General features: G+C 49.5%; 5 protein-coding genes across 5 annotated transcripts; 3 read left to right on the forward strand and 2 right to left on the reverse strand.

The window, feature by feature from the left end:
* Positions 1-203: 203 nt before the first annotated feature.
* On the reverse strand, positions 204-1505 carry LY89DRAFT_716224 (uncharacterized protein; the record flags this gene model as incomplete). The annotated part of the gene is made up of 2 exons (XM_018218255.1): positions 204-803; positions 1125-1505. 2 exons carry the CDS (start codon positions 1503-1505, stop codon positions 204-206), a joined length of 981 nt encoding a protein of 326 aa, XP_018074055.1.
* Positions 1506-1704: 199 nt separating this feature from the next.
* Positions 1705-4582, reverse strand: LY89DRAFT_682583 (FabD/lysophospholipase-like protein). Its single transcript, XM_018214533.1, has 2 exons — positions 4472-4582; positions 1705-4413 (listed from the first exon to the last, which is right to left on the reverse strand). The coding sequence occupies exon 2, from the start codon at positions 4310-4312 to the stop codon at positions 1868-1870; it is 2445 nt and encodes an 814-aa protein (XP_018074056.1). The 5' UTR covers positions 4313-4413; positions 4472-4582; the 3' UTR covers positions 1705-1867.
* A 2011-nt stretch (positions 4583-6593) lies between these two features.
* On the forward strand, positions 6594-8221 carry LY89DRAFT_779617 (uncharacterized protein). The gene is made up of 2 exons (XM_018222312.1): positions 6594-8105; positions 8164-8221. The coding sequence occupies exon 1, from the start codon at positions 6978-6980 to the stop codon at positions 8085-8087; it is 1110 nt and encodes a 369-aa protein (XP_018074057.1). The 5' UTR covers positions 6594-6977; the 3' UTR covers positions 8088-8105; positions 8164-8221.
* Positions 8222-9667: 1446 nt separating this feature from the next.
* On the forward strand, positions 9668-11643 carry LY89DRAFT_666565 (amino acid permease; the record flags this gene model as incomplete). Its single annotated transcript, XM_018212920.1, has 3 exons — positions 9668-9971; positions 10040-10247; positions 10299-11643. The coding sequence occupies 3 exons, from the start codon at positions 9668-9670 to the stop codon at positions 11641-11643; spliced, it is 1857 nt and encodes a 618-aa protein (XP_018074058.1).
* Positions 11644-13012: 1369 nt separating this feature from the next.
* Positions 13013-14587, forward strand: LY89DRAFT_730961 (uncharacterized protein; the record flags this gene model as incomplete). The annotated part of the gene is made up of 1 exon (XM_018219530.1): positions 13013-14587. One exon carries the CDS (start codon positions 13013-13015, stop codon positions 14585-14587), a length of 1575 nt encoding a protein of 524 aa, XP_018074059.1.
* Between the last annotated feature and the right edge of the window lie 318 nt (positions 14588-14905).

The following is a 14905-nucleotide window of genomic DNA, read 5'->3' on the forward strand; positions in this document are numbered from 1 at the left end:
AATGGTGGAGTTGTTGATAGTTTAGTCCTAATGTGAAGAGTTTTAATTTCGAGGTTCTACAGCCTGAACGCACGGACTTTTGTCCCCATGTTCGTTAGTGCATGCTTCAGGATATTCCGAATGCAGAGACGTGCTCAACTTCAAGGGCGAAAAGCGAATGTTTGAAGAATATCGGAATGGGATTAGGTCCAATTAGAACAGTCTCAGACTTCTCCTTCCCCAGATCGCGAGACCCAAAGTCCTGACACTTCTCCCATCTCACTCATGACGAACACAAACCTCACCCACACCTGCCCAACAACAAGCAACGAAAACCAAATTTCCAGTACACACAGCACAACCACAATCCTCCTCAACTTCCTCAACCCATCCGTCACCAATCCCTGAAACACATCACCTTCCCATATCAGAGACACCATGAAGTAAGTCAGCAACGTTATGAAATATGGACTTCGAACCGCTTTTCCAAAGAAGTAGAGCTCCGGGATCCGATCAAACATGTAGTCGAATGTCTGCTCACAGACAATCTCGAGTGCTGGCATGTCCGCTTGACGTGCATCGCGATTCTTGTAGTAGATTTCTCCGCTTAGGATCCGGAAATATTGTCGTTGTTTGCAGATCTGGATTGTGGATCGCAGAAGATCGGGGACTAGAAAGTAGAGCAAGGTGAGAGTCTGAATGGTGTTGAAGACGCGCCAGGCAGAAGATGACATGATATTCTTCGAGCTGAGGTAGGTGCAAAGGCTCTTGAGATAATCATGTATATGGCAGGATTGGAAGTCTGCGGTGCTGGATGGATTATCCTAAGTATGGATAGAAACACTATTCACACAGAACTTCAAAAGAGACACAATAACATCCGGTCGAAACAAAATTTATGAATCATTGTCTACGAATATCACCTGGTCTTCTAGAGATGAGTGTATTCTCTGCTGCAAACTCTGCAAATGCAAGGAATCTTTGCGATAATAACTCACCAACAGGAAGAACCAAAGTTCTATGTTCATAAGACATTGGACAAAACCCTTTCTCTTGTGTCTTGCCCTCACAAATTCAAAAAGTGCAACCGAGAAGGTAAAAAATCACAAATTCCTCTCCCTCCTCCTCTCTTCCTCCGACATCACCTCCATCTCCTCCCGTCCCGTCCTCTCTCCTCTAATTCCGCACAATAATAATTGCACCCCATTGCTCAGGATCATCTGCATCCAATCCAAAAACCCAAGAACAACAGCCATCATAACCATAACCCAGACGCCAAAAAGCGCAAGTCCCCAATTCATCCTCCACTTCGATTGCGAGCCCTTAACTGATATTTGGGGTCGAGTGTAGTCGTAGTAGGAAACTGAGGCCGTGAAGAATAGGTAGGTGCCTTGGCGTAAGATCTGGAGGATTGAGAGGATGAGGAGGAGTAGGAGGAGGGGCGCGAAGAAGACGGCGGTTTTAAGGAGGCGCGTTAGGATGATGAGGGTTGAGATTAGGGGTTTGGGGATGTGCTGAGACTTCATTTTGATGAATGAGGATAGAATTCTGTGCTTGTCGGGAGATGGGCGTGGATCTGATTTAGTTTTGCGTTGTCGATATTTGGTGTGTAGGCAGTGGAAAGGTTGTAGGATATGTGCTAATACGTTCACTGTGATTCACACGCAAGTCGCAAGTTTATGAATCGGAACTATCCAACAATCGAACATGAACGGATGCCATTGTATTCGAAAGGATTCAATTCTTCTAATACTAAAATATGCATCGCGTTGCTATCCTACGCAAACAAACAAACGCTTGATTGGACTCTACTGATTGCTGACAATCACCTTGCTGTTGCGCCACTTCGTTCACCTAGCGAAGGACCATCTCCCTTCATCACTGCCCCTCATCGACCTTGCCATTTTGGATCAGCAGGATTATACTGATTCCTGGGTGCCTGACTTAGACCACTTTGCGCTCCTCCTTGTCCAGGATCGATCCTTTCCTGCACCTGCTCTTGTTGACTCTGACCTTGTTGCTGATAGTGAGGCAAATGTGTTTGCGAACTTTGAGGGGGTACCTCGGGGTGATAGCTCTGATAGTTTCCTTGATTGCCTTGATTCTGGACGGAAGGCTGCGTCGAGTATTGCCGAGGAGGAGGCTGTGAAACATTCAGTTGCTGAGGCAGACCCATTGGTAGCTGAGTTTCCTGAGGTCGAGAGGGATTGTATGGCTGGCTGTAAGGGCTGTAACTCTGTTGCTGATGCTGACTCCCGATGCCTGGTGGTGGACCAGATGGTCTCTGAGCGGGAGGCTGTGTTTGATATTGTTGGAAACTGGAGGTAGAGTAGCCCTGCTGAGGATGCTGATACACGGGCGCTTGACCAACTTGACCTGTCCAAGTTCCTTCTCGAATAGCTTTCTTGCGTTGATATGCTTCCATAAGTACTTGCTTGATAGTCTGTTCTCCGTCATGGAAGTTCTGCATGCTCACTTTGACCAACATATCGATCTGCTCTGGAGTCCAGACGAGATTGTATGAGCCAGAGAACTTGGCTGTGGAAGGGTCAAAATCGGGTACCGCTCGCTCATTAGGTAGCAGAGGCATGTATACCATGGTAGATTCGTGATGACAGACTGGGGCTGGGGGGTTCGTTACGGTGTTTCCATATGAATCCTTGACTGTAGCTGGACGCTCACACAGAACTCCGTCGTAGATTTGGGCATAGTGACCTTGGAATCTATCGGGATCCTTTGTATCTTCTTTTGGCTTGAGATCTGTTCGACGAGTGAATTTTAAGCCTCGACGATAGCCGATCTGGTCGACTCGTTCTTGGAAAGTGTCTTTTTGGACATCACTGGATGCATCCATGTTCAAGATTACATCCACTTCTCGAGATGGGTGAAGCAGAACATAAGTGGGGCAGTTATTGTCCATTCCACCATCAACAAGATGAATTTGGGGAGAGTTCTCCAGTCCGGGAGGGTACGCTTGTCCTGGCTGCAACTTGGAAAAGTGGAAGAGGAAGTTGTGCTCGTTGGATGCATGAAGTGGATGATGATTCGTGAATTCCTCTGTACCTTTCTTACCCCAAAGTTTGGAAACCTTGGAAGCAAGTTCTTCAATCAAATTCCCAATGAAGTTCTGGGGAAGCGCTCGCTTGATTGTTGCGAGGTATGATTCGAGGGGACCAGCTGGTGCTCCAGTTGCCAATCCCAAGAGCAGAGACAGTGACTGTTCCGGAAGTTGCATCGTGGACCTCCCCTCAGAAAATGGTCTTCCAAAACCCCACGTTGGTACCCAGGCCTGAAGCTCGTCGCAGCCAATCTCAAATGGAGTCATCTCGAACCATTGAAACCATGCGTCTTTCTCATCCTTTTCGTCTTCAGCAAAATCTCCCTCGAAAGCATGGTCTTTGTCGACCCAATCCTTCCACGGTCGCTCATGACGGATGGCTGTGAGAATATGAAGTGGCTCTTTTCCACCTTGTAGGTGCTCGATCGCCTGAGACCATTTATACCAAGTATGTCGGTGTCCAGCAACATCTTTCCCAGTCTCATGATCAGCATGAATGAACACGTACCCAGTCAAGAAGACGGAGTAATAGTCCATAGGCACAGCATGAAGACCACTATGTTGCTTGATAGCCACAGGTGCAAGTGTGGCATATGGACCATCATGAGTCGTGAGCAATTTTCGAATCGCATCAGCTGATAAAGGATGATGAGGTGACAGTCGATGCTTGTAGTTGTCGATTGTTCTCGACATACTCGCTTCGCCAAATGTATAATAAGCAGCGAACGCCCAGCATGCACCTGAAACGCCAGCAACGTAGGTGAGTGCATCCCATAATCCAGTTCGCTTCATCTCTTCAGAGTATCCAAGCACGCCAATCATGGCTCTGAATCCACCTCCGCTACCTCCAAAGCCGACAGTTGGGACATCATCCGGATGGACATCTGCGGGATTCAAACCGAGATAGTTGGCGAAAGCATTTCGAACCTTCACCTTTCTGTCAGACAAGAATCGTTGCTCGGGTGGTGCAAGATTGAGTCCCCGACGGACTTCGGCAACATGTCCGACCTCAGGATACCGATTTTGGTCATGGATATCCTGCTTGGTATTTGATTGGATGGTGATTGCTGACTTGATGATTCCAATGTCGGTGATGGCTTCAGGGAACGCTGGCTTGACCACATCGTTCCAGAAGCTTTTAGGGTCGGTCTTTGATCTTTGATTTGATGCGTGGTTGGAATTGAAAAGACCTCTACTTCCGTCTGCTGGAGGACTGGGCTCCTTCAGAGTCTCTTCAGACTCGAATTGATGTCGTCGACGGAGGTTCTCGAGCATTTCTCGCTCATATTCCTGCTGCTCAGCCGTCTCGGACTCTCGAGTGTATTTCCTTTTGGTATCAGTATCTTATTCTGTAAATTCATAACAAATACAAACTTGTAGGTAGACATCTCAGCAGTGCCTTTAAAGTATCTTGGTTTGATGGTTCTTGATTAGATAATCTCGCGGTTCTGATGCTCCTCCTTGACGAGGACAATTGTACTTGGTAACACAGTGAAAAGTCTTGAGAGACTATGTGCCACAGGCGAGGATCGTGGCTGAAAAGGTGAATTGGGTTTACCGCTTCGTGTCTCGCCCTTATGCGTTGTTCTTTTGAACTGAACCAGCTAAAGTAAAAAAGCGTCCGCACCAAAGTATTTATTATTTCCTATTTATCTTTGACAGGACGTTGGAGATTGACACGAAATCCGGATAACAGGTCATATTCCGATGCAGGTACAAAGTGAACCAATAGGAAGCTTGTGTGTTGGACCGTGGCGGGATGCTTGTAGGCGTGACTACCGCCAAGACATACAATTTAATAATGAGTATCCTCAACATAACTAGATAGAAAGGTTTTCATTACCATACACTTGATAGAAAGGTATTCTAACTCAACTCTTTCCTTGTCAAGGTGACCTGTCACGTGAATGTAATCACATGATGTATTTCCAACATGCTCAGACTTCTGGCAGCGTGTTGTTTTCTAGGTCGGCATTAGACTTGCTTCTAGGTAACAGGCAATGTGAAGTGAATTAGAAGCCAAGGACTCAGAAAGTTGTTCATTTGAGGGAAGCAGCTTCGGCTAGCACACTGTCGCTAAGGCCCCTTCCCCTTGCTCAAAGGTAACGATTGACTTGATCTCGAATTTTTTCTCGCAAAATCATTTGCAGAATGTAGTTCCCTCAACATATTGAACTGCAACTCTCAATAACGGCTAACACTGCACAGACAAAGACACAAGCAAACTTAAAGCATGCTTTCCGGGTCTTTTCCTAGCTTAGACCTTCCAACTTCCTCCTTGATACTCCTTGAACTCAACGATCAGCAAACGGCAGCAGTTCCTTCGAGAATCAACTCTTCTACTGCACCTTTCCAAACAAAGCGAGTCTCAAGCAGTGAGATCTATTTATTTCAGAGCTCAACTTCGAGACCCTCGCAGTTTGCGAATCTCGCAATAAGCCCACGTCCACGTACCAGCGCAAATCAAATCACAACGATGAAATCATCTATACAAATCGACGGTATGTTTTCTGGTCAGATTGAGCGAGCAAACTCATCAAACGGTAGATACCAAAAAGTCCTCCTCACCAGATCACGCGCAATCTTCCAATGCAAGTACGCCGAAGTCGACAATTTCCTCGTCGCTTTTAGCCAGTATCGGTCACAATACAGTAACTCCTCCTATCGAGGCCAAACGTATTAAGATTCGCATAAAGATGAAGAAAGGCTCCCCTGGGAAGAATTACCACCCGAGTTGCGCGAGCTAATTAGCTAATTTTCGAAGAAGTGTCAACACCGAAAACGATAGGACGTGGATATGCGGTCCCATACTTCTCTTGGATGGTGCGCAAGATTCCTGCACTTGTGATTGATCTGGGCTCATTGCCAATTTCATATTCACATGTCCTCGAATACTTTTCTTAAAACCAATGGCAATATCTTGCGCCAATGCCGGCTAACAGATCTACGTAAGTTGAACAACATAGAACTAGCAAGCATCCGGTATATTGGTTTGGAGATTCACTGGCCCATCAAACACATACAGGGAAGAGAAGTCTCCGATAGATTCTATGAGCCTCCGCAACAGTTTGCCAAGCTTTGCTCACATTTACCCAATGTCTGCGGTGTGGAGATCGAGCTCGGTGGCTGGCAATACTTGACGTGGAAAATATGGCAAAAATTTATCTGCGAATTTCCATTCTGGCTCAAGGGATTCAAGTCTCTTCAGTGGCTCGAGGTAGACCTACCAGCAGAAAAAAATTGTCAAGGGCTCGTGGCGGAGAAGGTACTGCGCACGATTGAGCTAATGGTCCTTAAGAAGACTGGTATTGAGGGAAAGAAGGTCAGAAGCTTCACTGACGAGAAAGTTGAAGGACATGATGCGAGGTGGATGTTAGCAGAGACTTGGCGATGGGAAGCTGCTGAGGGGAAGAGCATGGACTAGTCCCAGGACATCGGCTTTACATGGACTGACGACATGGCCAGAGTTATTGATGAGAAGTATGATGATTTGACTAACGGGGGCGCTCAGCAGAGACAAGGAAGATTGCTGGAGAGAAAAGTAGCTATGTTGAGACTTGCTAAGAATTAATACAAATAACTTTTAGGTGACCATTGACTATTCACTTTATCTTTGCCAAGCTTCCCGAGGTCATCTTTGACTTGTGGGGTCATCATCTTTAGCTACATGGCTGCAGCAGAAATGATAATGGGTACCCAGGGATCTCTAACAAGGCGGCTTCTCGATATACCAGAATAGGTTTCCAAATGATTGAAGAGCTCACCGTACATGGTTTTATCGTAATAAGGCAGGATCCAAAAGGGGTAGCTTCGGTTGGCACACTAGCGCGCTTTCTCCTTCTATCTTCTCTCCGAACCTTCGAACCAAATCTTGAACATACGTTCAACACACTAATTCGCAACTCGTCTTCATCACATCATCGAGTCTCAAATCGCAATTATGGCGTCAAATACGGAATACAACAGCTCCCTACCCAACGATGCACAGCGTTCGTCCGCCGCGAGCTCGGCGCACGAGCAATCCGTGTCTGATCTGATCACTTTCGCCGTGGAAGATAGTCTCAACACCTCGTTGGATTTCGATGAATCTTGTGCCTCTGCGTCTGCTCAGATGATGGAGGGGATAATGTCCTGGTTGTCGATTCAATCGAAATCTCGTACCTCAGTCCCAGCACAAGCTGCATCTGTCCCCTCCTCCCCACAACTCCCAGGGAGCGACCATCGCTTCATCTCGAAACCAAACCCCCAAGGTGGCCCTTCGACTTCACATTACAACAGGAAGGAGGGCTTCTACTGGGAGAACTTGCCCACAGAACTTCGCCAACAGATTTTCGACGAAGTAGAACGTGCTACACCTTCCCATCCATACTTCAAAAGGACTAAGAAACTTCCCGCTCTGGTAGTCGCACTGCGAGGCGTTTCAAATGCCCAAGCACATATCCTCGAGCATTTCCACAAGATCAACAACGGCATTCTTCACCTAAAGTGCCCATCAGCGTTGAAATCCATGGACAAAGTTGAGCTAGCCAGTATTCGGCATCTCAGCCTAGAGATTCACCTACGCAACAGGACCAGTGTCGTGGATGGATCCATTACCCGACCATATGAGAGTCCCGACGAATACGCAAAGCATTTCTTGAACCTACCCAACATCCGTGGAATCAAAGCCCGACTCAGTTACTGGGATTCACGCGAAACGATCCACTGCAAGCACTTCATTTGCCATTTTCCACTCTGGCTCAAGGCGTTCAAGAACCTGAGGTGGGTGGAAGTGGATATCCCTAGAACATGTGACGAAGATGGGTGGACTTTGGACCATCTGTCGAGCTCAGATTTGGAGCTAGGCCTCAGGGCGCGGATACAAAGATGGAATTTTAGGCGGACGGAGTCCTTGAGATGTCCCGAGATTTGGAGATGGGAGGTTGAAGGAGAGGATGGTGGGATGGATTGGTCGCAGGACATTTGGTTGCGGTGGAGGAAAGTGTATCCTCGAGGGTCGACTCATCCAGATACATTGTTCATTAGCCTTAGGGATTGTTTGGTAATGTAGACTGTTTCTGCTTCTTGTGTATGGGAATCCTCGAAAGCTATATCTCTCGGAGTAAAGATTGCTAACAGGAACTCAGATGCAGAGGAATCATGTTGCAAGACTCTACACCGGGGCCTCTGTTCACATAAGGCAGGATCCACTAGAGTCCTCATACAACTATATTCCTCGCCCTCATTGAGTGTCATGAGATGACTGCCCTTGGAGGGGGGAAGGTCCGAGTCACATGATAACATAATGGTTCAAATATTTTGCGAGTCACGACCCTAGACTACTCATACCTAACAAACAAAGAGTCTATACACACGTCGAATTCTTCATCGTATCCTCACCCTTTTTATGGACTTCTCTGTCTAGCACACACGTGATCGGAAGTGCGTCGGCTTACGGCGCTCACTCGCGCTAAGAATTTATGCTTACTTCATCGTCGGAAGTCAAACTCTCTCGCCCAATTTATTGACTTGAAATTTCGATCTCGATGCAACATAAAGGGAAAGCACAAATGAAAACTTCTGCTCTTGAGGCTCTACAGCACGCGCCCTAAAATCGACAGAAATTCAAATTCACATCCAACACCATGATGTGATAGCATATGATAGGAGAAAGAAGGGAAGGGTATTTTGGGTCTGAGTAAGACGGGAGAAAGTTTGAGATTTTCTAGGAGGTGGAAGAGATGTAACGCTTCGGAATTACCGCCCCAATCAAGCCACCGAGCCTCGTTTCTGACTTCGAATTTTCTTTCTTTCGCTTCATAATTCGAACTCTGTACATCCCACGATATTATACATCAACTCTCAAGGATTCCATCAGCAACAACCGCGTACGATTTTTTCATCGAGATGACTGCATGTCCATGAGTCAATCTCCCCCTATCCCTGCTTGCTAAGTATGGAATCACGCCCCCTACCTCACAAGGATCATGGAAGCCTCCCTTTCCCATTCTATAAAGTACCCCAGTATTAACAATTCCCTCCCGTCACACCCATTACCCTCCCCTCCCCCTATTGGCCCGGACCCCTTCGCGCCTCCTGATAACGCTTCTTCCGAGTGGCTCCACCACCCATGATCACCGTTCCACCAGCAGGGATGGACGGGACTGGCGTTTTGCTGCAGCGCCCACGAATCCCCGCAATTCTCAGCCTTGGCAGCCGCGCTATGTCGTAAGATGCTTTCTAGCGCTGATGCCGGTTGGGCGAGCAGGAGGAGGAAATGGAGACGCATTACCAATTTGTGTGCGGGATCGGCTAGGGGGGATTATTTGGTTCATTGATTGATCGAGTGATTGATACTGTAGCTGGGATGATAGCTGGAGTGGAGAGGCCATGAATGGGAGGGGGCAGCACTTGAACTGATGGGGAAGGTAAAGGGAGCGTTGAGCCGAACGTCGCGTGCTGCTTGAGGGTTGCAGATTTTGCTTAAAGAGTTGAAGCTCCCCCAGGACATATTTACTTCCAAGAGAAGCTTGTCTGTCGGTCGGACGTCCTCCTCCTTCTTGGCTCTGGGAATACGTCCACTTACCCACCACCACCACCACCACCACCACCACCAACGAGTAACTGAATCACCACAGCCAAGCCACCAAAATGTCAGACCCCCAATTCCCCGCCAGCAGCGGCGACGAGGAAAAAGGCACCAAGTTCTCCAATGGCGGCTCCTCGGTCCCCGAATGGGATGCAGGCGGCCAAGCAACGCATCGCGAGCCGTGGCAGCGCAGGTTCGTCGATAGCTTCAAGCGGGATCCGAACGCGACGGTGACGCGCGCCGCCGAGACGGGGAAGGGTGCTGGGTTTGATCATCGGGCTGCGGCTGAGGCGACGGCGAACTCGGGGTTGGCGAGGAAGTTGAAGGGGAGGCATATGCAGATGATTGCGATTGGGGGGTCGATTGGTGAGTTTTGGCTCTGTTGGTGATGAGGTGGGTGCGTGGGTGCGTGGGTAGGTGTTGATGTGAAGTAGGTACGGGATTATTCGTTACGTCGGGTGCAGCGCTTGCGGGCGGTGGTCCAGCATCTCTAATTATTGCGTATGGAATCATCGGGATCCTCATGTTCTGCACGGTCCAGGCGTTGGGAGAATTAGCTGTTGTGTTCCCGGTTGCGGGATCATTCTCGGCGTACTCGACTCGGTTCTTGGATCCGGCTTGGGGGTTTGCTATGGGATGGAAGTGAGTTTTGTATTCCTGACCACCCGGAAATTTAACTAACCTAGAATCTAGCTATGCTATTCAATGGCTGGTCGTCTTACCGCTTGAAATTGTCGCTGCGTCCATCACACTCCAATTCTGGCCTGGAGCAGCAGATACCAATGCAGCAGCTTTCGTCACTATCTTCCTCGTCGTCATCATAGCCATCAATTTCTTCGGTGTCCGCGGGTACGGAGAAGCAGAATTCGTGTTTGCCATCATCAAAGTGGTCGCGGTCATCGCATTCATCATCCTTGGTATAGTCCTCAACTGCGGCGGCGGTCCAGAGGGAGGCTACCTCGGAGGTCGATACTGGTACCCCAACCGCGTGGCTCCCGACTACGCAGGATACACCCAAGACAACCAACCACCCGGAAGCATCTCATCGGGCGCGTTCCACAACGGCTTCAAAGGTCTTTGCTCCGTCTTCGTCACAGCAGCATTCTCCTTCGCCGGCACAGAACTCGTGGGTCTCGCAGCAGCTGAAGCAGATAACCCCCGCAAAACCCTACCAACTGCCATCAAGCAAGTCTTCTGGCGCATCTGCCTCTTCTACATGGTCTCCCTAACCATCGTCTCGGTCCTCGTCCCCTACGGCGACGCCCGCCTCCTAGGAGCCAACTCCGAAGACGCCAAAGCCTCTCCCTTCGTCATCGCCATCAACAACGCCGGCATCAGCGGCCTCCCCTCCGTCATGAACGTCGTGATCCTCATCGCCGTCCTCTCCGTCGGAAACTCCTCCATCTACGGCTCCTCGCGCACCCTCGCCGCGCTGGCCGAACAACACCAAGCGCCCCGCTTCCTCGCCTACATCGACCGTCAGGGCCGTCCCCTCTTCGCCATCATCGTCGCCTCCGTTTTGGGACTCCTCTGCTACGTCGTCGGCGGCGGCCAGCACACGGCCGCCACGGCGCTCAATTGGCTGTACTCGCTCTCGGGCCTCTCGTCCATCTTCACCTGGGGCTCCATCTGCCTGGCGCACATCCGCTTCCGCCGCGCCTGGAAACTGCAGGGCCATTCGCTCGACGAACTCGCGTTCCGGTCTCAAGTCGGCGTTATCGGGTCTTGGGTCGGCTTCATCCTTAACCTCCTCGTCCTGCTGGCGCAGTTCTGGACTGCCGCTTGGCCGGTGGGGTATGGTGATGATAGCTCGGATTATATTGCCCAGAACTTTTTCTTGGCGTATCTCGCGGCGCCGGTGGTTATTGCGTTTTACGTCCCGTATAAGATCTGGTACCGCACGCCGTTTATGCGGAGTAAGGATATGGATTTGGTTACGGGACGGAGGGAGATCGATACGCCGGCGCTGATTGAGGCGGAGAGGCAGGAGAAGTTGGCGTTGCCGAGGTGGAAGAGGGTTTATAAGATTTTCTGCTAGGGGGGGATGCTTTCTGATTATATCTGGTTGAGATATATAGCTAGTGATCTAGGTGAGAGAGGTATTAATTAGTAGTGTCTTGAATGGAATGGAGAGTTGGATACTTTACTGATTTCCTTCCCTTCACTAACTCCATGATCCATAATCCATAATCGTGAACCTCACCTACCTACCTACCAACCTACCTACCTACCAAAGAAATTATAACCAACTACCAGCAGCTCAGCTCTCTCCATATATCCTCCTCCGCTCGCTCGCTCACGATCAGCTTACGCTCCACTCTTCTCATCTGCCATCAACAGGGCGCGGTGGGTCCGGGTCCGCACGTGTGCTGGGTTAGGGTTAGAGTGCAAACTATCATGTAATGGAAATTCGTTTGTTTGCTTTTAGGGTTTTGGGGTGATTGGTGTTAGTGGTAGTGGTTGTAGTAGTGAGCTTCACTGTCAATTTGTTGCGGAGTGGCGCAGGGTGGTGAGATTGTTGCTGGGGAGCTTGGGAAGTGGAGGATGGAGGTTGTGTGGGTTGTCGAGTGCTCGATGTTTGCGCTTATCAAATTCACTTTTGCATGGCTATTTCACGACAAAGGCGACGAAGGGTTGTAGACAGTAGACAGAAAAGGTGCTTGAGTTCTGTTCTTTTTTGGTTTGTTGTTCTTTGGCTGGTGGGACAGGTCTAAGGGATGGTGATGGCAAGTTGGAAGTTTGCACTTTGTCTATCTTCTGCTTTCACGGGTTGGTCGTTCTTGCATGTTAGGTGTCTTCTGGGGACGTGGTTGGTTTGAAGATCTTTTGTGCCATGGATTCTTTGTTGATTGCAGGTAATTATTGAGTTGTTGTAATTGTTGTCCAGGTGTTGATTATATAGAAACATCTGCCAGTGCAGAACAGGAGGGGAGGTACGATGAACAGTCTAGAAGATAAATTCTATACGAAGTTTTCTTGAATATAGGAAGGCAAGAATCTTTCATTGGAGAGTACCGGGGAGCTTATACTACGGATTTCTTGCTTTGAATGCTCGATCTTTCTTGCATGCTCAGCGTTTTCTGAAGAAGTTCTCAGTCGGAGTTTCTTTTCGCACAATGACTTCGTCGATTTCGTTCGCCAGGTGTCGGTATAGTCGATGCGTCAAGCAACGACACCGTGAATATTTCGATCGCGAGTTTCCCGCTCTGAATCATTTCCCCACTCCTTTCTCCTACCATCGTTAGTCACACTCGGGCGAGCGTCGATTTTATGAATCACGGTATCGTAAGACTTACCACTAGATCTTCCGAGTATATAATCCCCCACTCGTTCTCTCTTTCAACACTTTCTTTCTTCATCCGCAACTACACTCCTTCACACCACATACCAACTTGACATAGATCAAGATGTCCTACTACAGCCATCCCCAATACCCTCCTAGTGAGAGCTATGCTTCATCCTTTGGTGCTGGACCTTCCAATTATGTTCATGGACCGAAAGAAGCTTATTGTCAGCCATGTTGGCGTGAAATCGACCAGTGCAATGCTTGGAATGCTCTTCGGTATGCTACCAAGACTGAGGAAGATGATGAACAATCCATGGGCCCGAGTGAACGAGAGTCTTATACTTCATTCGAGGACCGCGGTCGACGAGGAAGGTCTGCTAGCAGTGTCCGTTCTTCTTCTGCTGCCCCTTCAAGTGCTCACGCTCCATCCGCATCCAGCTACCAATCTCGACCAACAAAAACAGCAAGCAGTATCCAATCTTCCAAGGCTGCCTCCTCATCTACCCCCTGCTGTGGTGTAGCCGGCCCACCAGTCTTCTACAATCCGTCCTACAACCAAGCTCGTCGACCTAAAACAGCGAGCAGTATGCAATCCTCCACCGCCGGCCCCTCATCCGCCGGCCACTCAACCACTCACTACTGCACGACCTGTCTCCCACCACCCAACGACCCCTGGTCCACCGAAGCATCAAAAGGCAGCTCCGACTCCCTCTGGCAATACTACCCCATCCCCGGCTTCCCCAACCTGAACAGCTTCTACCCCGCCCTCCCCCAAACCAGCATCCCCTATCCCCTCCTCGAGCGCTACGCCTACAACGACGCCTACGGCCAAGACGTCCCCAACCTGAATCCACACTGGTACCCACCCACGCTCTCTGGTCCGAATCTCCTTATGCCTTTCTGTCAGTCGGTCAACGGTCTCGACCTCTCCAAGGCGCCAGAGCGAGAATGCGAGATCTGCCTCCCTGCTTTCTTGGCGTATAGAGAGAACCTGTTGATGCAGATGGGGGTTGATATCAAGACGTTGACCTTCGCGGAGTATGCGAGGAAGTATTTCCCTAGGTTGGAGCGCCCGAGACTTGAGGGAGAGGGTGGGGAGTGTGAGTGGGATATGAGTGCTTTGGAGTTTATGAAGAGTTTGGTTGATGATGAGGAAGGCGAGGATGACGATGAGGATGAGGAAACGGATGAAGAAGAGGAAGAAGAGGAAGACGAGGAGGATACTCTCGATGCTAGTTCATACCACGAAACAGAAGCAGAAACAAAAACAGCACGCACACAATCACCAATTAGCTTCGTCGACCACGAGTCCCAAATCGGCGCCCTGTTCCGCAAGAAGTGCTACCACGCCACGCTCGCAAATCGGGAGCCGCCATACTACTCTGATTACCGAGCAAAATACTACTACGACCTCGGAGTTGCGAATGAGAAGTCTCGCCACAAAACCATGAACCTCTCGAACGATGATGACAAGAGCAACACTGAAACAGCACGCACACAATCCCTCCGCTCCCTCCATGACGCCGACGCGAAACCCAGAACAGTGACACCCAGCCAATACAAGAAATGCCTTCGAGCCCAAGACTTCAAGAACATGAGCTTCCCAGATTTCATAGCCAAGTACTACGAGCAAGAAGACTCCGATCTCGGATCCACATCCCGCAGCTACAAAACCCCCCGCTCTCTGGAACGATGACAAGAAAAGTCAATCTACAAATCCGCAGCCGCGAGAACTCCATTTACTGGTCTGTCTGCTGCTGCTGCTCCCAGATCCCATAAATCCAACCCTTCATCATCCAACCCCTCCTCCTCCTCCTCAACATCAACATTCCTCCGCCGCGACCAAAGACCTCCCAGCCCCTCCTCCTCCGCCCTCGCCAGCTTCTATAGCTACCTCAGCGACCGGGGTACGAGCGTAAAGCGAGCAAAGCATCCGAAGACGATGTTTTGTTCCTGCGGGCGAGTACTTCTATCTCGTTGGGGGCGTGTGGAGGTATGGGCGGATGAGTCGGGA

The sequence above is a fragment of the Mollisia scopiformis genome (genome assembly GCF_001500285.1).
Source record: "Mollisia scopiformis unplaced genomic scaffold LY89scaffold_7, whole genome shotgun sequence".
Taxonomy (NCBI): domain Eukaryota; kingdom Fungi; phylum Ascomycota; class Leotiomycetes; order Helotiales; family Mollisiaceae; genus Mollisia; species Mollisia scopiformis.